The 22,639-nt window shown below is 35.8% G+C and overlaps 1 protein-coding gene across 1 annotated transcript in view; it reads left to right on the forward strand.

Annotated features, from left to right (window-relative positions):
• The window catches only part of LOC150101689 (cathepsin L-like), a 118,618-nt gene that overhangs the window by 52,960 nt on the left and 43,019 nt on the right, over positions 1-22,639 (forward strand). The window contains exon 7 of the mRNA XM_090400126.1: positions 14,179-14,275. Coding sequence (XP_090256252.1) covers positions 14,179-14,275 — 97 coding nt within the window. The remainder of the gene's footprint in view (positions 1-14,178; positions 14,276-22,639) is intronic.

Raw genomic sequence — 22,639 nt, forward strand, 5'->3', positions numbered from 1 at the left:
TTAATTAGTACTTCCAATATTTCAGCAAAGTCAAATTGCCATCACCAGGAAACATAATGTGCCCACAGGCACTATACTAAGTATTGAGACTGTAGCATGTCAACTGAGAGTAAGCCCAAAGTCCTAAATAATGCCCCGTAGTGAGTTAAAATGAGTATCCTTGGTTGTTGGACTGAAGTATGGAGGATGAGAGCTTCATGAATTTTGGGCAGTTTCATTCAACCAAATCTCAGGTTTGGGTAGTTTCATAAGGCAGAAGTCTAAGGAAAGTCTTTTTACTCCATTGCAGCAAATATAAATATGAAAGACTTTTCCTTCAAATATTGACCTTGTCAGTACACAGATCAGTTCAGATTTCTTAAAGATCACCTACTAACCTGTTGAAATTACTAATAAACTAAAACTGTACAAATTTAGATCTCTGCAGATATATGGATTACTTAAAATCTACAAACAGAATGTGCCATTATGCCCTGTTGACGATGCCATTGTGATCAGTTTTGATGTCTCCTCTTTGTTAACCTGTGTCCCCCTTAAAGACACTTTAGACCTCATTCAAGCTGAATTTCCTCTCAGTATTTTAGCTTTAAGTTCACTATGAATTCAAGTTATTTCGTTGGGAAGGAAAATTCTACAAATAGATGGGGACATCCATGTTCTCTTTCTTCCTCACTCCTTGGCTATAATTACTTAATGGAAACTTTTGAAGAGAACTTTAAACTCTGCCCCACTGTTTGGCTATGCTTTGTTTTTCTCCATTTAGCCACATGGATTGGATGCCCTCAACATATTTTTAACACATCTAAACAATCGACATTCCAGGATTCAGTTCACTTTATAAAAAGAAAATAGGTCTTCCCCCTTCTTAGACACTTTAATTACATGCCAGCCTGACCATGACATTCTCTGTTTACAGTACTCTCACACACTGGTAGTGTGTGAAAGTTTTCTGTCATCCCCTCCACCTTTCCCAGCAGTATGAGATTATTACAATGCTATATAACAGAATTAAATTAATTAGTTCAAATAACAGTGCCATTCCTGCTGAACTTGACCACATTCACAAAACCTTCTTAGCCAATGGCTACTACAGTTCTCTCCATATCTAACAATCTTAAAACTACCATCCCCCCTCCAGAACAGACTACATCAAAGCTGTCACCATTCCATATATCCAAGGCACATCTGAAAAAACTAACTTAAAAAAAAATGCAATCTTCCAATCACTTTCTAATTTTTATATGGTCTGCATCCCCTCTCTGCTCCACCAAAGACCAGCCACAGTCCCTATACCTTCCAGGTGTTTTCTGGGTGCCTTACAGTCGTAACCTGAGTATGGCCAAACAGGCAGGACAGCTAACATCAGAATTACCGAACATAACTATCCATTTTCCACCACTACAGCCACTAAGGACTTGCTGACCATGCTTTGGACACCTGTCATAGGATATGCTGGAAGATCACTCTGTTCGATCACAGAAATGTAAATATGAAAGCCTTTCCTTGAATCTGCTTCTGCCTTAAGGAACCTTAGTTCCTTAAGGCAGAAGCAGATTCAAGGAAAGGCTTTCATATACTCAAACATTCAAATTTGGCGTCATGAAATTGCTCCAAATTTGGGGAGCTCTCATCCTCCATACTTCAGCCCAACAGCCAAGAATGCCCATTTTAGCTCACTAGGGCTACTATTTAGGACTTTGGGCTTACTCTCAGTTGACATGCTTCAGTCTCATTACTTAGTATAGTGCCTGCATGCATATATCATATCATATTATGTTCCCTGATGGCAATTTGATTTTGCCAAAATATTGGAAGTATTAATTAAACTTTAGTTATATAGAGTATGTTGTAATTTTCTTAAGCAATACAGTTATCGATAGAAACATATTAGCAAGACAATGTGTTGGTTTATGTTGATGGTATAAACTCATCTTCCATTGTGCAATCCCAGAGGGCCAGTTGTTACTTCAGATTACCATCAAATCTATCTAGAGCATCATCATCTACATTTGCTAGTTCAACAGAGGCATACATATCATTACTGGTGCTCGATTTGTACCTCTGACAAGTATATTTCCATATGCCAAGATCATTGAAAGACCTTTTGGCATAGTGGCATTAGAAAACAGGAAAACTTTTCCTAACCATCCATGTGACTTCCATCTTTTTTCGAAGATGGGACCCTCTGAGCGATTCATTTCACAATATGGAGGAAGTAATGATGCAGTTAGTATAGCAGTCTTTTGCAACTGCTAAGAAGAATCAGTTTACTGATGACATTTGTCACCTCCTAAAAATAGATTGCATAATATATAATGTTGTTTTCACTGAAAACCTTGCATTGATATGATATACACATGTTACCACTCGTTTTATTTATTTTATTATTCTTTGTGTGTTAAGTATATCATTGACACACTTGCAGTAATGCGAAAGATCATTAGAAAAAGGATGGATGATTAAAGTTTAGTATTGTTGGCTTTGATGGAAAACATCAAAGACCATAATTCTGCATAAAAAAGGTAAGAAGACATCAGTAATTACAGACCCATCTGTCTATTATCACACATGTAAAATATTTGCCAGAGTCATCCTAAACAGAATACAAACCTCCATCAATGAAAATAGCTGCTAAAAACAGGCCGGTTTCAAAAAAGCTTTGACAATAGACCACATTCAAACTATTACTCAATTAACAGAAAGATGCAAAGAATACCAGATTCCACTTTGTCTTCTTTTTTATAGATTTTAAAAAGGCATTTGACACTGTTGAACATAATGTAGTATTCCAAGCTTTAATAGAACAAGGAGTAGAAATGGCATATATTCAGTTCATAAAAGAAGGCACAACAAATATCACTCTTTTCAATCACCCATTAAAATTAACTTAAGTAGAGAAGTATGTCAGGGCGATGTCTTATCACCTAATCTCTTCACATCTACTCTGGACAGCATTATTCTAAAAACTGACATGAAAGGTGGAATAAACATTGATGGTGAAATGTTAAATATCCTATTATTCGCCAATGATGTAGTATTAATATCTCACTCCCTGAACTATTAGAATCAATGCTGAATGACATAAGTCAAAACTGCCAAAAAATTGGATTGGAAATATATCCGGACAAAACAAGATGGATGAAAATAGAATACTGTAAAGATTATACAATCACCCTAGAATTCCACACCATCGAAAAAGTTGAAGGTTACATCTATCTCGGACAGGCCATAAAAATGAATAACAACATATCAAATGAAATGGGAAGGAGCTGCTTGGATACCCTTGAACAAAATAAAATCAACCAAATCCACCAACCAAAACATAGATATAGATATTTTCACATCCTACCAGCATTAACTTATGGCAGTGAAACATGGAACACAACTTTAAAAGAAGAACAAAGCTTAATAACAACTCAACATGCAATAGAAAGAAGAATGTGCAATATAAATAAAATAGACCACGTAAGACATAGAAATCAGGAAGACGTCTGGACTCAAAGATGTAATAACAGCAAAAGTAGATGGGCAGGACATCTTACCAGAATGAGAGACAACAGATGGATGTAACAGATTGGTATCCAAGAGATCCAAAAGGAAACCTGGAAGACCAGCCTTAAGGTGGGAAGACACAATGATTAAGAAAGTTGGAAGAAAATGGAGAAGAAAGGCTCAAGACACGAATAGCTGGACTCATTATGACCTGCAGTCATGGAGAAATCCTGACCGAAATCACAGGTCCATCAAGGTAGTAGTTGGCTTAAATAGATTTCCGAAAGTGGCTGTGATGGGTCTTACTCAATTAGTAAACTAAACCTACTGATAAATATTATTATTATTAAAAAGTAAACAGCAATAAACAGAGGTTTCTTGATATTATTTGTTAATACAATATCATTTAATATTATTGGATTAGAAACACTTTTATTAAGCAAGTAAAAAATTAAGTTTGAGTGGTGTTAATGTTCTTTTTTTTGTGTGTGTGTGTGAGTGGGCTAAGATCTTTTATTTTTTACTTTATTTTTGTATTTTTATTTATGTTGACATTGTCCAGAAACCCTGCTCGAGAGACCAAACATGGAACTTTTTCAAGTCGCTTCAGGCCTTCAATAACCAGGTTGGTGGTCTCACACTGAGTGATGAAATTCATCTCCCATTTAAAGACAATTGCCAACATCCATGTCTACAGTGGGATTTGAACCTGTAACCTGTAACCTGAGAGCAGATACACAAAATACTCAGCCAACTAGGCCAGTATATACAGACATTTTATATCATACTAATATATAGTATAATGGACCTTTTACAATGCTCACTTGAACTAGCTGGTACCACAGAACAGAAAAAAGACAATTTCTGAAGAAACAAAACAGCTTATGAAGAAACGAAGATAAATCAAACAAGCAGATAACCTACAGAATAAAACTGAATATGCTGAATTGTGCAAGACAATCAGAAAATGTATCACAGAAGAAGTAAGAAAATTCAATTATAAATTCATGCAACAAACAATTGAAGATAACCGTAGTCTCAAAAGAGCCAAACAATTGATGAACAGCAATAAACAGATGGTTACAGTCAAACTACAAGATGAGACCATAACCAGAGATAGATATGCTATAGCAAATAGAATGGAAGAATCTTACTCAGTATTATATCAGGATGACAAATTAAATGAACAACTATGAAATAGCTGAAGTGCCTCAGATTCCACCAGAAGTTATGTGGAGCATCCAAAGCTTCCGAAATGGAAAAGTTGCAAGTGAGGTTGGAGTTATTGTTGAGAACTTCTAAAAGGGTGGAGGAATGATCTACAAAATCTTAGCAAAACTATTTACCTTATATCTGAAGAAAAATGATGACCAAGAACATGGAAGAAGGCTACCCTAATTCTGATACATAAAAATGTTGAAGTAGAAGACTTGACAAACTACTGACTCATCAATCTACTATCGGTGGTTTACAAAGTGTTTACAAAAGTCTTGGCTCCTAGGCTTTGTATGACTCAAGACCTAGTACAACCAAAAGAACAGGCAGGCAGGCTTTCAAAGTGACTTTAGTACAATGGACTATATTCAAGTTGTACAACAGATTATCGAACAGTGTAATGAATATTAGTTGCCATTATGTCTTGGTTTTATTGATTATGAGAAATTTTTATTTTTAGAGGTACCTGTGGTTTTTAAGAGTTAAGATTAATTAAGATTAGTGTGGACCTAATAACTCTTAATTAATCAATAAGGTACAGATATTTCATGCTAAAACTAATAGTACATCTTCAGTGTTACAAATAGATCGAAATGGAATACAAGTAATGAACATTCGGTGGATCACCTATTAAAATGCTTTGTTGTCTCAAGCTGGGAAATGATAGAAATTAATAAATAATTAATATTTAAGGGTCAAAGCTGTATAACTGAGAGGAGACCTCCACATAGCCTTTAAAGGAATGCGGAGAAATGATCAGAGCTTCTGACCTAATGTCCAATCCTCACCTTCTTGTGGTGCACCCTGTTGGGTATCTACTTGGATACTGAACGAACGAGGATGGGCTGGCAATTTGGGATTTAGCCGACCAAATTGTATTCTTATTGGTTAAACCAAAATAAAAAAATGATGGTACAACATGACAAAATTTCATACTGGCTGGTGTATCAGCCGATTAAACAAGGCCTCCGTTGTTTTTGCCAGGGGAACCAGGGCGAACAGTGAAAAGTCAGCTACTGGAAAAAATCTGAAAACACACCCAAACTCAACATCACCAGAGTTAAAGATCGGTACTATCAACATAAGAAGCCTGAATGGCAAAGAAATAGAGCTAGCTGAGGAATTAGATAAGTACCAGATCGACATAATAGGGGTGACTGAAACAAAAAAGACAAAAACTGGTGAGATCTTTCTGAGCAATAAATACAAAATGTTATATTCAGGCAATGACAATCAAGGAAAAGAAGGAGTAGTCGTAGTATTCAACACAAAATACGAGGCTAATCTTCTTGAATGGCAGTCGGTCTCAAGTAGAGTAATGTGGGTAAATATGAGAATGGGGAACTGGACAATGAGACTTATTTGTGCCTATGATCCCACAGAAGGTTCTACTAAGGTAGAAGTGGAGCAGTTTTTTGAGGCTTTAGAAAAAGCAACTGACACAATGAAAAAGGAAAAGTTGGTCCTTGTTGGGGATCTAAATAGCAGAGTAGGAAATGATTGTGAGACATACAAAAATATTTTTGAAAAATTTGGAAAAAAGAGCAAAACTAATAATAATGGCAAATATCTGTTGGATTTCTGCTCAGGACATGGACTGGTTATTACTAACACCATGTTCCAACATAAAAATGTGCACAAATTCACATGGAGAGAAGAGGCAAGGAATAAGACAAGTCTCATTGACTATGTTATTGTTGATAGTGATTTGTTCTCCCTTGTGCAGGACACCAGAGTGTACAGAGGATTTGAAATTGGAGGTGATCACTATTTAGTCTTGAGCAGGATAAAATTGAATTTCATATTGAAAAGAACATGTAAGAAAGTTTTAAAGCGAATAAAAGTTGAGCAGCTCTCCGATGTGAACTGTAGACTAAAATACACAAAGATTATTGAAGAAAAAATGAAAGAGTTTGAGAACAGGAATCAAACCTTGGAGATGCCTTGAAGAAAGCCCTGATTGATTCAGCTAGAGAGGCATGTGGCCAAGTTGTCTGCAAGGATAGAAAAATTAGAACTCCATGGAGTTAAAGGAAGTTAAAGAGGCAATGAGGGAAAAGAAGAAAGCATATCAAAAGTTCCTGGAAAATAAGTCAGCTTGTGCTCTTAGAGAATACAGAGACAAATGCAAGAATGCTAAACACTGTGTAAAATTAGCTAAACAAAAGTCATGGGAGAACTTTGGCAAGAATATAGAAAATAAATATCAAGAAGGTGGCAAAATATTGTGGAGGTTGTTGAAGAAGCTTAGGAATGTAGGAAAAAGAGTGCTCTAAAAGGAGTTAGAGATGATAAAGGTGACATAAAAATGGAAGAAAAAGATATCCTTGAAGTATGGAGTAATTACTTTGAAAAACTGCTAAATGAAACAAGCAGTGATGACAGCACAGTGGATATGTGCTGTCATATCCACTGTGATAGATGATATTCGACCAGAAATGCTGAAGTATGGTGGTATAAGAGTCTTACAGTGGCTGCACTGCATAGTTCAGAAAGCCTGGACAGAGGGACGAATTCCCGATGATTGGAGTAGAGCTCTCATAGTACCCATATATAAAAAGGGAAATAAAACAGAATGTGAGAATTACACAGGTATTTCCCTACTGAGTGTTTCTGGCAAGATCTATGCAAGTATACTTGAGAAACGATTGAGAAGAATTGTGGAAGAAAAGCTGGGTGAAGAGCAAGCTGGATTCAGGCCATATAGAGGCTGTCAGAACTTCTATTTACGACAAATAGTCGAGAAAGCATGGGAATATAACAAAGATCTGTATTTAAGTTTTGTCGATTTGGAAAAGGCATATGACAAGGTGCCAAGAGAGAAGCTATTCAATACGCTACAGTTATATGGTTTCAATGGGGCATTATATCAAGCAATACTTTGTTTTTATTTGATTTGTAAGTCAGCAGTTAGAATTGAAGGAAGTACAGGAAGATGGTTTAATGTTAAATCTGGTGTGAGACAAGGATGTACATTATCCTCTCTGTTATTCATTATCTATGTGGATCACATTATGAAGGAAAGTGGTATTAAACATGATATCAAAATTGGAGATGTTAATGTCAGCTCTTTGCTTTATGCGGATGATGTTATACTTCTAAATAAATCAGCTACAAGTTTGCAAGATTCCCTGACTAAATTGAATAACTGCTGTAATAGATATGGTATGAAGGTCCAGCATTAAAAAGACAAAGACAGTGAAAATAGGTAGAATTGTTGAAAATGTCAACTGTGTTATGAGTGGAGAACCTGTGGAACAAGTAAAACATTTCAGCTACTTAGGCACGATTTTTAGTGAAGATGGTAAATTAAATATAGAAATAGACAACAGAATCAGCAAAGCCGGTATGGGGGGAAGTCAATTGAATAAATTCATATGAAATAAGAGAGAAATTAGTCAGAACACTAAATTAGCTGTATACAAGACAGTGTTCAAACCAGTTTTAATTTATGGATCTGAGAGCCGGGTCAGAAGTAAAACGCTTGACCAAAGACTAGAGACCGCAGATATGAGAGTCCTGAGAAAGATTATAGGCATGAACAGATGGCATCAATGGCAATATCATATTAAAAATGAGGATATTAGGAAAGAACTTGAAATTGTCAACATCCAGGAATGCATTAGCAGAGCTAATCTCAGGTGGTATGGTCACTTAAACAGAATGGGCGAGGAAAGATTAGCAAAACAAGTGTTCTCTGCCAGGTTGGCAGCAAAACGACTCAGAGGAAGACCAAGATATAGGTGGATTGATATGGTGCAAATTGCCTTAGACGATAAAAATATAGGATCTGATAATGTTGGAGTCTTGACAAGTAACAGACTGATTTGGAGAAAAATTGTAGATAGGAAGTTAGTAATGATGTAATTTTTTTTCATGTAGTACTATCATGTCCTGTACACTACTTGAGGGTACATGGCAGGAATTTGATGATAATGGTATTTAAGATAATTGGTTTTTTAATGATTACATAAAATAAAAGTTTCCCAGATCTTTAAGAGAGAGAGAGAGACAGTCATTTCGATTTAAATTCGGTCGGTGAAAAATAGATTCACAACTTTCTTTAAAGAGGCATTCATATTTGAACCTGCAGCTTTATCCCACTGGATATTATGGGTAGTGTTAATACTGTGTTGTTGTAGACCAGACTTCTAAGGTTTGTTGTAATCAATATAATATTGATGTTCTTTAAGATGCAAAGCCAAACAGCTATTTTTTTCTGGCGAGGTTGATATAAGTTAAGGGGATAAAAATCCCTTATTGTTTTTCAGCCAGTAAGCGAAACTAAGATCGAAAACTACGATCTGTAACGTTTCATGCCGACGAACTGTCAGCGTATTCAAGCATAAGTGACCACTTGGTAGTGCCACACCACGGCAACTCGTTGCAAAGGTGGAGCAAGATCCCTCACTGTTCTTGATATTTTCTCATAATGTAAAACACACAGCTCTTAAGAGATGTAGTACTGTTTTACATTATGAGGAGAGGTCACTACCCAGACCGGTTTCAACCTTTTTTGAGGTCTCATCAGTGAGTAGCTCTCATAATGTAAAACAGTACTACATCTCTTAAGAGCTGTGTGTTTTACATTATGAGAAAATATCAAGAACAGTGAGGGACCTTGCTCCACCTTTGCAAAGAGTTGCCGTGGTATGGCACTACCAAGTGGTCACTTACGCTTGGATACGCTGACAGTTCGTCGGCATGAAACGTTACAGATCGTAGTTTTCGATATTAGTTTCACTTACTGGCTGAAAAACAATAAGGGATTTTTATCCCCTTAACTTATATTGATGTTCTTTAATTATTTTTTCCACAGAATGGCGAGTTTGTACAAAAAAGAAACATTGCCTTCACATGGTATTTGGTAAATGCCAACCAAAGACAGAGATGACAGTTTATCTTTTGTAGAAGGCAATAAGGAAGAAATTTTGTTGATAGAAATATATATGTGGGAATCTATTTGTACTTTTTTAAATTTCTACCTATAGGTTCTGAGATTCCTGGAATGTAGGGATTGGAACTCTGTGAACTGTTGAAGAAACCTTAAGTATTGGGACATAAGATTCAATTATCTGTTGGATTTGATTAGGGTGGTAATTATTAGATTCCATTAACTTTTTAATGATGGAAAGTTCTTGTTGTAAGATTTCTGAGAAGAGCAAACTTTATGTGCTCTATTAATTAGAGATTTAAGAATTCCAAAGTTTTGAGATGTGTGATGAGCAGACGTGTTATGAATATATCCGCCAATAAATGTGGGCTTTTGAAACACGATTGTAGATAAGCTACCAGAAGAAGTTTGAGTAAGCAGGATGTCCAAAAATGGTAAAGTACCAGAATTTTCCTTTTCCATGGTGAATTGGATATGAAGGCTATTTATCTGTTGTAGAAAGGTGGAAAGCTCATCTTCAGTATGTGACAAAATGGCAAAATCATCATCGACATAACGATACCAAAGAGATGGTTGAGGGTGAATGGATGAAAACATAGTCTCTTCGAATTGTTTCAAAAAATAGTTAGCCAAAGGTGGAGACAAAGGGCTACCCATGGCATTCTTAAATCTCTAATTAATAGAGTGCATAAAGTTTGCTCTTCTCCAGAATCTTACAACAAGAACTTTCCATCCATTAAAAAGTTAATGGAATCTAATAATTACCACCCTAATCAAATCCAACAGATAATTGAATCTTATGTTCCAATACCTAAAGTTTCTTCAACAGTCTGCGGAGTTCCAATCCCCTACATTCCAGGAATCTCAGATCCTATAAGTAGAATTTTAAAAAAGTACCAATTGATTCCCACACATATTCCTATCAACAAAATTTCTTCCTTATTGCCTTCTACAAAAGATAAACTGTCATCTCTATCTTTGGCTGGCGTTTACCAAATACCATGTGAATACGATGTTTCTTATTTTGGAAAAACTGGCCGTTCTGTGGAAAAAAATTAAAGAACATCAACATTATATTGATTACAACAAACCCCAGAAGTCTGGTCTACCACAACATAGTATTAACACTACCCATAATATCCAGTGGGATAAAGCTATTCTCCTTCATAAATGCAGGTTCAAATATGAATGCCTCTTTAAAGAAAGTTGTGAAGCTATTTTACACCGACCGAATTTAAATCGAAATGACTGTCTCTCTCTCTCGAAGATCTTGGAGACTTTTATTTTATGTAATCATTAAATAACCAATTATATTAAATATTAATTATTTATTAATTTCTTTCATTTCCTAGCTCGCGACAACAAAGCATTTTAATAGGTGATCCACCAAATGTTCGTTACTTGTATTCCATTCCGATCTGTTTATAACACTGAAGATGTACTATTAGTTTTAGTATGAAATATCTGTACCTTATTTATTAATTAAAGGTTATTACTGTGGACCTATGTGTTCTTTAATGATTATGAGAAAGCCTTTGATTCAGTAAAAACTTGTGCAAATTATGAAAAGCATTATAAAACCAACAAGTGGAGGAGCCATATGTCAGAACCATCAAATCAGCATACACAAATGCAACAGCAGCAGTTAATTTCAATGGAAACATCTCTACTGTGGAAATAGGGATGTAAGACCAGGTCACACACAATATCTCTAAAATTATTCACAGCACGCCTAAAAGAAATATTCAAACTTCTTGATTGGGAAGGGAAAGGTCTGAAGATAAATGGAAGATATTTTAGCCATTTATGCTTCGCAGATGATATGGTTATCTTTACTTCAACCGTACATGAATTACAGTTCCATGTACAGGTGACTCATATCCATGAACTCAAAATTGCTAGCAAAACAGCTGGCCTAAAGTAAACCCGAGTTATGTTCAATAACTATGTTGAACCAGAAATAATAAAAATCAGTAATGATGAAATTAAACAATATACGTATACTTTTAAATAAAATAAAATTAGGACAACAGTTAACAACAGAACAAAATATGGACGAAATTAAAAGATGCTGTGATGCTTAGGTGGAAAGCATTTGGAAAATTGCAGGTCAATATTCAAAAGTCAACTACCATTATGCCTGAAGAGAAAAGTTTTTAACCAATGTATTCTTCCTATATTGACATGGCTGTGAAACATGGGCACTAAATGCAAAGGAAATTCACAAATTAAGAACAACACAATTTAATATGATTGGTATCACAAGACTGGATCATAAAAGAAATACGTGGATATGAAATCGAACCAAAGTCTGACATCAGAGGAAGAGTGAAATATCTGAAGTGGCAATGGGCTGGGCATATTGCTCAAAGACTAAATCAGCAATGGACAAAAGAAGTACTGGATTGAATTTCACGAGAGGAAAAATGATCATGACACCGACCTAAATCATGTTGGATTGGTATCATCAGATTTGCAGGAGTGACATGGGAAAGGAGAGCCATGGACAGACAGTTTTGGAGTAATCTTCGAAAGGCCTTAATCCAGCAGTGGATTGACAGTGGCTGATGATGATTATATATATATATTTATATATATATTATGTACCTTTTCAAATTTAAATCTTGTATTTGTTAATGTAAAGTTGTGGTGTTTATTATCATGAACCTCAAGGTAGTAAGAAGTGGCATTATTCTGGATTGTGTGGTGATAAGTTAAGTAAGTTAGAATTTAAGAGAAAGAGGCAGTTGGTACAGTGATTTGCTCATTAAATTTGTGCTTGACAGTGGAGCACTACTTTGATCTTCCTAAGAATCAAAATTGAGGATGCAACAGCTCATCCAAACAAAAATAAAAGGGAGATGGTGGTACTTGTAAGAACAAATGATGTGAGTAGTGATAAATACAGTATGAGAGAGGATATGAAAGTATTGCTAGAAGAAGCACAAAAGAAACCCTCCTTAACTTACACTAAGTTAAGAAGGGCTGTGATACAAATGATTCGATGTGCATGGTGTGTAGAAGTGGATTTTATAAAACTGGATGAGAATGATGGTAGAAGACTTACATATGAGGAATGGCCTGCACTTGAATGTATTTGACATTCCTGGTGAAATTATTTATTGGAATGAGACCTAATGCAGAAGGTCAGGGAAACTAGATCGTCATGGGAAGAACTCATCACACATCTTTGTCTTGCGTCTTTCCTCAGGCTGCCTTTCTTTTGCAGTTTGCCATAAACATACATGCACACAAACACAAAGATTCATACTACCATCCAATACACAAAAACCTAGGGGTTATCAGCACTCTCAAACATAGAGCCTTGCTCAAATGAGCAGGTGCTGAAGAAGGAATATGAAATTATTAGCCAATTCTTTAATAGAGAATGGCTGCAACAAAAAAAATTTGCAAGATCCTCTACTGCCAAAGGTAAAATATTACAAAACTGCATACCATACATTAGAATAGAGAAAAAATAGAACAATGAATAAATACCATATCAAGGCAACTTTCAAACCTCTTGCAAAATTAAAAAGTATACTTAGCTCATCCAAAGATTCTCTTCTTTATCTTGAATATCAGGGGTTTATAAATCCAGTGCACCTGCAACTTGCCCTATATAGGGGAAACAGGATGCCCAACTCCAATAAAAGATGGACACAAATAGCACATTAAATTTCTTCATTATAGTAAAACAGGCCTATCAGACCATGCATTCCAATCCTATTGCAGAATTAACTGGAGAGGCACCAAGTCCCTATGCCACACCAAACCTAGCTTGAAAGAAAATTCAAGGAAACCTGCGGGATGCTAATTCATCATCCTATCTCAACAATGATGGATTAGTAATTCCCAGAGTGCAGAAGACCCATCCAGAACATGATGGCAGAACCATAACACAAGAAAACCTTAAGATAACAGAATTGTAGAGATGCATCTTACGTATTTCTACTCTAATTTTTTTTTTTAAATCCTCTATATATTATTATATATAAACATTTTATTTTATTTCATTGATTTATTGTTTCTCACCAGAAGTCAGGCTAGTGTAAATGGCTAACAAAATAGATGTAGCATACTTTTGTATGTAGCTTTGTCTTGTTCACGTGTTTTCCTGATGATGACCTTGATATGGAAGTCAAAATGTCAAATGTTATTCTCTTAATTGGAAGTCAAAATGTCAAACGTTATTCTCTTAATTGGAAGTAAAGTAATTGCTCTAACATGAGTTTGTCTCCATGAATTCTACATAATGAATTCTGATCACCATGTGTAACCTTGAAAGTAAGAATCACAGGAAGAACAGTGACCATGTATGTATAAGTTCAGCTAAGGTATGCAACAGTGATAATGATATGAATGTCTGTGAGCATAGTTATGAATTTGAAGGGTTTGGACTTTTTTTGAGTTTGCATTTATTTATATATATATATTCTGTGTGTGTTGGGGGGGGGGTTAGTACTGTGGATGTGGGAATAGCATTGACGGTAAGTATTTATTATTTATTAAAGTTCAAAAATTTCATAAAGTATACCCAAATTACTTTAGCTAACATTTTAAAAAATTTTCTTTAGGGCCAGTGCGGATCATGTTGGGCTTTTTCTACAACTGGGAATATTGAAGGACAGTGGGCCATCAAAAAGAGCAAGCTTGTTTCACTGTCTGAGCAAGGTATTCAGACATTCTTTATATTTAATGTTTATAACGAACATTTCAGGCATTTAAATGAATAATAATGTATAGTTGTTACCCTTGGTAACCAAACAATGTCATCTGAACAAGCATCCAGATGCATTGTGACACCTATACCTGCTTATTGTAGGTCTGAAAATTGACAACAATGTAAACGATATTTGGTTTTAAGGACTGGGTTCTTGACTTATTGATCTTCATTTAAGCACATCTTTGGTGTGTGTGTGTGTGTGGTTTCCATTCACACAATGGGGAAATATGGAAATCATAGCATATTTCTCATTTGAATGGAATGATCACTAACTGATATTGCTCAAAACAGGAACAAGTGAAGAAGAGACACAAAGTACACAAGATGCTATCCACAAATTGGGCCTTGGTCAGCTTACATTCATTACTGAACAGTTTAAAATTAACCTTAGATATTGTTATATTTTTAGTAACCAGTGCCTGTTATTGTGTGAGGTTAAATAAAGAACTTAAATAATTAATGAAACTAGAATACCACAAAAATTCTCAGCAGAGTTGCAAATATTGAAAAGCTGAGTTGCTATAGTTTCTACAACTTGGATGATTTTATTATTTCCAAAACAATTTTAAGTTTCTTATATCAGAATTATATTATGTCAGAATATAATATGTATCAGAAATGCTGCTCTAAACTTCCCAGATTGGCTACAAGAGGTTTTTATATCAGTATGGTTTTTATATCAGGTGGTATGACTGCCTTTAAGTATAGTTTTGTTGCTTTGTTATGAGTTACCGTAGTCTATTGAGAATTGCTGTTATAGCTTGTAGTGTGTATAATCTAAATGCTGTTTAATTTTACAGTTGTTTACTGAACTGTTTGAAGAAAGTGGTATAAAAGAGCAGAGAGTTTGCTGACAAAACTTCAAAGTCTGTAAAACTGTTTGAGACTTTTCCTAAATGCCACATTATTTAGAGACAAGTTAATGGGAAAGACATGAACTTGAGAATAACTTTTAGTTGTTCAGGAGTTAAGTTATTGTTTAAAAATTTGATCTTATGTTCAAATTGAATGTGTGAGAAGTCAGAAAGCACAGGAATCCAAAATAATAGCTGTTTGCATGTTTAGGCTTAAATGCTGGGTGGAACTCTTGAAAACAGGAAAGGATTAAAGCTAATTTTTAATGCTATATTTCATTTCATTCACAGAGACATCTTCATGGAATACAATATATTGTTACTTCATCCAAAGATAAAGCTGACCTCCTAGCATTATCTTTCCTCAAACTCCTGCATTGATGACCAAGGGAAATTACCTCCTATCGTACTGGAATCTGAGCACTGTATGCCTCTTCTAGTTTTTCAACAAAATAGACATCAAAATTAATCAGTGACCACCAGTATGGATTCTGCCATACTGGTGGTCACTGATGGAGTAAGAGTTTCTCAGGCATTGAGGCCTATGAAACTCTTACTCCAAACCTTTCCTGGCACAATCATATCACTTTTATAGTAGATTGCAAAAATCTTAGCAGCCTTTTCCACTTGACAGTACTTCTCTGCCAAACAACTATTTACTTTGTATAAATCCCAAATCTGACTAACATTGGAATACTGCTGTCATATTTGGGGTGGTGCACCTAAGATCTCTCTAAAAATTTGTGATTCTATTCAGAAAAGGGCTCTGGTTGATTAAAGATAGTTCTCTTGCAGATTCTCTTCAACCACTTTTCCCATAGATCAATTTCTACATTCTCTTCTGCAGATATTTCTATGGCCATTGCTCAGCAGAACTTGCATCTATTATGCCTCCCACTGCCAGATGTACAGGAACTTGAGCAACAACTGTATCCCTTTACAGTCAAACTGCATACTCATGAACCTGCTATTCCCAGTCTTTCATTTCTTCCACCTCAATTCTGTGGAACATCTTCTCTCATGAAGCATTTCCAAAGGACTGCAATCTCCAACAGTTCAAGAAGAATATCAACTGATATTCTAACTGCCATTCTTTATTCTACCTATCATCCTCTGTAATTGGGTTGCCAGCTTCCTCTCTTGTCATTCACTGAGTCATGGTTGATAGCTCCCTCATTTTGATCTTCACCAGCAATGCATGAGTACCACAGGGCTCTGTCCTCACCTACCCTCTTTCTCATTTACATAAATGACCTACTCACATTCACCATTAATCTTATCCCATAGCCTTGCAGATGATATTACTCTATAGTCATCCTACCCATTCAGTGTACAGATATCCCAAGCATCAAGATCTACAACTAGTGCCTTAAATCGTTGATCTATGTACTATCTTTCAATGGAGTGCAGACAATCTGTTCATGTTCAATGCCACCAAAACACAGTCTTGCCTCTTTTCTCACAAAAGAAATCTCAGCTCTCATTTTTTTACCCTCAGTAATACAAGATTTGTCTGGGAAATTCCTGAACTTTTTTAAATAAAAATTTTCTTGTCTAACTTAGAAGCTATTCAGCCTTGTCACATTCAAAGTACTCTCCTTCACTCTGTATATATCACTGCCAGCATTTTTTCCATTCATTCATTCCGTTCTATTGGGATGCTGTGCAATTCCACTAGTTTTTTTAAATCAAGTCAATTGGAAACACCAGCCTTTCAATGTCATTTCAATTTAAGGAATTAAAGTGCTGGCGCAAGGTCAGGCTGTGGAATGACATGTTATTTCGTGTTTCGCCAAAAATTAATGGATTAGTAATGGTGTGTGTGTGTGGGTGCATGATCTGAAGCATCCATCAGTTTTCCCTCCAAGCTTCAGGCCTTTTTTTTTTTTTTCTGATAGCCTCACAAAGAAGTTGCATTACCTCAAGATAATACTCCTTATTCACTGCCCTTCCTTAAAGAAATTCATGGTGAACAATGCCTTCGGAATTGAAAAAAAATTGTCATCGTCACTTTGATATTTGACTGCACTTGTCTTGCTTTTTTGGGTCATGGTTAACTTGAATTTGTTTTTGATTGTCAGTCAAAAGGCGAGGCACAAATTATGCAAAGTTTTTGAAATATTTACTACTTCAGCTACCTCACGAACAGTTAAACGTTGGTTAGAATGGATGACTTCACGAACTTTTGCAACATTTTTGTCATCTTTGAAATGTTTTTCACCACTGACTTGTTTGTTTGAGTCCGGCTTAAAGCCTCATTCCCAAATACTGTTTTTAACATTTAAAATGTCTCCATGAAAGACTTTCTTGATTTGACACACATAAAACTTCACACAAATTCGTTGAGCATGAAAACTGCTCATTTTAAACAAAAAAAAAAATTGCCAGATGCACTGAACATGTGTTGACATAAACAGATGTAGTACTATAACTAAGCAAAATATCAAGTTGTGGTTCTCACTAGGTTATTTTCCAATGTTGCTGCTAGATTGTAGCATATGAAGCACACAACTGGTAGTACTTGTTGGTGCAATAACTCAAAAGTTCGTGAATTTCCTGGACAAACCTCATACACAAATTACCAGACAAGATCAACAGATCAAATCTCTCTCTTTGCTGGACTAACATTCACCTCCAGTCTCTCCTGGCACAAACACATCAATAGCTTCTTTTTTGGATGCTTCAGCATCCAAAAAACTTGACATGCTCTTTCACTCAAAATGCTATTTTTACATCCAGCCAACTCTTAACTATATACAAAATTCCAAATCTGGCAATGCTTATAATACTGCTCTCATGTTTGGGGTGGAGCACCTAAAACTTCTCTAAATTTTTGATGCTGTCTACAGGAAAGAAATTCAGCTCATAGACAGTCCCTCTCTTACAAATTGATTTCAACCTCTACCTCACACATTCTTTCAGCTCTGCCTCTATTCTACAGATACTTCAATGGTTGTTGCTCAACTGAACTGGCAAACATCATTCCTTCACTTTTTGTTCTGTTTTAATACAAGATCAGCAACTGCCCAGCTACCCTTTACTGTGCAACTGTAAATATATTAAACCTGTTTTTCTTCCTCTTTTATTCAATCTACTCCTGTCCTTTGAAGCAGCCTACTGCACAAGGTATTTCCAACCAACTACAACCTATAACTCTTCAAAAAAAGACAACAAACTATTGACTTCTCACATGAAACCTAGACACAGCACTAATTTGCTTATAGGTCCTTCAACCTCTTGTGTATGGCATCAATATAAAAAATAAATAAAATAAAGCTCTCACACACACACACACACACACACACACACACACACACACACACACACACACACACACACACACACACACAATGGTATCTTGAAACAAAGTGAAACTTGGAAGACCATATCTAGAGTCCTAACTAGCATGCCCTATGCGTGCCACTCAGTAGTCTCAGTTGTAACACAGGATCCATAAGAATTATTATTATTATTATTCGTGACACCTCCAAGGAGTCCGAAGACTCATTGTGGTAGGACACCTATTGTACAACTATCTCCACCACTATGCCGGACCTCTACTATCAATCAGCGCCTTCAGCACCATCTACTGCCCACCCCCACCACCATTACAGCTAGTATTTTTTGTCTGTAAATTGCGTCTGTTCTGAAGGGCCGATTTGTCTTGTGCGGGATGAAAAACCCGAGTTTCCAAGAGAAAAAACCCTGCTACCTCCGTATGAGATCGGCTAACTCACCTTCAATTGAAAACATCCATATAAAGATTCCTCCCGTCATGACGAGAATCGAACTTAGACCTTTTCCAATCGAAGGGCACAACGTACCGCCATTCTTCCAATTGCGCTACGGAGGCGAATTAATGTTTCCTATATTTTGGAAAGTTGTATGCATCCATATTTATTTAGATTAGGTTTTTTTTTTAAGGGCACTGCAGATTCTAAAGAAAAGTGTTTCACTTCTAAACTTGTTGCAATGGAGCATGCTGATTTCCCCATTTGATTCTTTGGGTAGTATCCAAAGTATGGTCCATTAGACCATTAGACATATTGACCATAGTCATGATTACAGATGTATTTTTTTTTTTTTTTTATGTTCCATCCATGTAGATGGTGACCCATCTTCCAGTCTATCCATAGCTAGCTTGCAGGAACAAGGAACTTTGCATACTAGCAGGGCTCGACAAATTATGCAAAACGTTTTTTGCCATGCAAAAAATATACAGTCATACCCCGACTTACGCGAATCTGGAGTTACACGGTTTCTTATATGTATGTATTCCTGTCCCGCTTCACGCCTCACCACTAGTTGTATCTTTCAGGCGCCGGCTGCATTCGCCAGTGTCGCACATGCTGTGAACAAGCACTGACATGTTTCACGTGGTCTCCATTCATAAACGATTTTTATAGTCTACAAACCTTGCGATTGTTTAATGTTATGTTCTTGATAAAAATTTTATCACATAAAAAATAATGTCATCCAAAAGGCAGAATGAAAATTTGTGAGCTAGCAAAGCAGTTCGATCTACAGGAATCCACAGTAAGAACAATCATAAAACAAAGGTGTACAGATTTTGGAGGACATAGATTTTAACGAGGAACAAATTGTAGCCACAAGGCAAGGAATAAAAAAATCATTAGCTTGCTATGAAGAAATTTTGTGTGACAAGAAAAAGACATTATTCAGACGAATCTATTAGATTTTATGAAACCATCAACATTGAAATAACTTTCTTTTTTTCTATGTACGAAAAACTACAATTATGATTATATTTCTTAAAAAATATAGGTGTTTTTGTAAACCTTTGGTCCCAATTATATGTTTGTATATATAAATTACATGCAAAATTATACCCCGAGTTACGCGAATTAGACTTGCGCATTTTTTGTTAGTCCCACATACCACGTAACTTTGGGGTTTTACTGTACTTGCTCAAGAACCCCCCCCCTTTTTTTTTTATTTCTTTTCCCTTAGTATGTATATCTTTCATATCTTTTCATATTTCATGATTGGAGAAATTATTTCTTGTATTAAATAAAATATATTCTGTTTTGTCCAGTGTGCAGCTACTTGCTAGCTGGCAAAATCCATGTTGTGCTGTGGGCAAGCATATTTTTTGAGCCCTCTATGTGAGGAACTGAGAGAGGAAGGAATTGGTCCTCAGGGGAATTTATACGGGTGGCCAGTTTCATTTGGGACTTGAAAGCAGTGCACAGATTTTTTATTTTTATTTTTTAGATATACTGTGGACACTTAGAATAGTGATAGCATTACTACAAGCTTTCTGAAGAGAAGGTCCAGAATTGGGAGAAGAATTAAGTGCTTTGTTGATTTCAGTAGGAACTGCCATTAGATAGGAAAGTATAATATATATATATATATACAGGGTGTTCGGGATAAATTTGACATATTTATAATTAATTATATTTTTCCGTAAGTTACATGTATTAACACACACGTCTCTTCATTTAAAAGTTTGGACCCTTCTTCATTCATATACAAGATGTCAGAAAGGATGGATAGCTGGAACCCACCTGAATCATGGAAGAGAATAACTTGTATCATGATGATTCGTGCCCGCCATCAAAATAAGGATATTACGACTGCTGCCCAATGCTCCCTGAATACAGTAAAAACAATCAGGCATGAACTAGAGACTTGCAATGGTGACTACGAGGATGTAGCAAGAAGAAAGATCCCTAGCAGACGATCTGATTGCGTTCGTACAGCAGAATTCCTCGCAAATCTGCAGGAACAGGTGTTGAAGAACCCTGGCATTGGAATTCGGGCTTTGTTCGTGGAGTTGCTAACTGTAGTCAAGCCCTGGATAACAAGGGTAGCCAATGGTAGGCCGATTCGGCCCCTTGCCACACCTCTGGGAAAAGTCAAAAATGGTTGTCTGAAAATTTCTACGACTTCACCAGTCCAAATGTTTGGCCTCCAAACTCCCCAGACCTTAACCCCATGGATTATTTTGTATGGGGCGCAGTTGAAAAAGACACCAATCGCACTTCCAGTAATACAAAAGCCCAGTTAATGGATAAAATTAAAACAGTTTTTGCGGCCCTTCCCAGGGAGACTGTAGCATCAGCTTGTTCGAGGTTCCGAAGCAGAATTGAAGCTGTGATCGATGCTAATGGTGGTTATTTTGAGTAAATCTTGTTGATAGTATTGTAATTAACTCTGCCTGTAATGTTTTTTTGTCAATTCATTAAATTTAATAGATACAAAGAAGATTTTCTTTTTCCTTACGAAACTGTCAAATTTATCCCGAACACCCTGTATATATATGATTGAGTTCAGCTGTAAGAGAAGTCTTATTGGAACAAAGATTGTTGTCTCTATTAGTTATATTTTATTGTGTAATACCATGCTTAAGATGAGAGATATTTGAAAAGTTTATGAATATATCTGCCGATGTAAGTGGGTTTTCTGTATACTGTAAAAAGAAGGTTACTTTTAGGAAGATGTGCTACTGAGGTGTAGAAAGGGTGGACTTTTCCATAGTAAAGGTTGATTCCTGGATTCTGACTCTTATGAGGTGAAGGAAGAAAGCGTAACATATCTAGGCCAAATAGAACAAATCATCTATCTGTCTTAGTAAGATAGAAGGCTTAAGAGGAGGTGAGTCAAGGCATGCTTTTCAAAATTTTCCTTATGGAAAAATTAGCAGTGTGGGTGTGTGTGTGTGGGGGGGGGGGGAGACCTGTACTGGTACCATCTGTTTGTAAATTTTTGTCTTCCAAGAAAAGTAACTATTATGGATGGCAAAAAAACAAAAAAAAAATTATTGGGTATCATTCAAGGTAATATTGGTAAAAACAGCAAGGGAGGGGGTGAGAAATAATAGGCTTAAGTTTTTTTTTAGTATTTTCAGGAGTCCAAATGTTCTCCACCCATTAAGCTGTAGGTTAAAATCCTACTGAGCATGGATATTTGTGAATGTTCTAAGGTGGTAAATGAATTCATTGCCTTGTGTGGAACTACTTTGCTTATTGGAGGCCTGAACTGAAGGGAATGGGGGAACATGATGATTTCTGTAATGTTTCAAGAACCTCATGGAGTTTATGCTTTATCTTTTCATGGTTTTTCTGAAGTACATTGCTCCAGAAATAAAATTTAAATCTACTAGTTACAAAAAAATTTTACTTGCCCAAGGTATTGGTCTACTTTATATAAATTTTGTTAATAAGTGATGTTAAAGAATAAAAAAAAAAACCTAAATGTTATATTGACAACACAGAGTAATATATTCTTTAATTCTCATTATACATTACACATAATTATACAGAAATATGCTTTCCTTTAAGGTGAATATAAAATGTATGCCACAACACAGCTCAATTTGGATCTTTTGTTTATTGTTTGTAATGAAGGGTGAATTTATATAAATTATCCATGAACAATAATTTAACAGGGAAGACATAATAAAATTTATGAAAACAAGAAAGTAGGTAGCAC

This window comes from Typopeltis vanoorti, chromosome 11 (genome assembly GCF_054136105.1).
Source record: "Typopeltis vanoorti isolate ZY-2024b chromosome 11, IOZ_Tvanoo_1.0, whole genome shotgun sequence".
Taxonomy (NCBI): domain Eukaryota; kingdom Metazoa; phylum Arthropoda; class Arachnida; order Uropygi; family Thelyphonidae; genus Typopeltis; species Typopeltis vanoorti.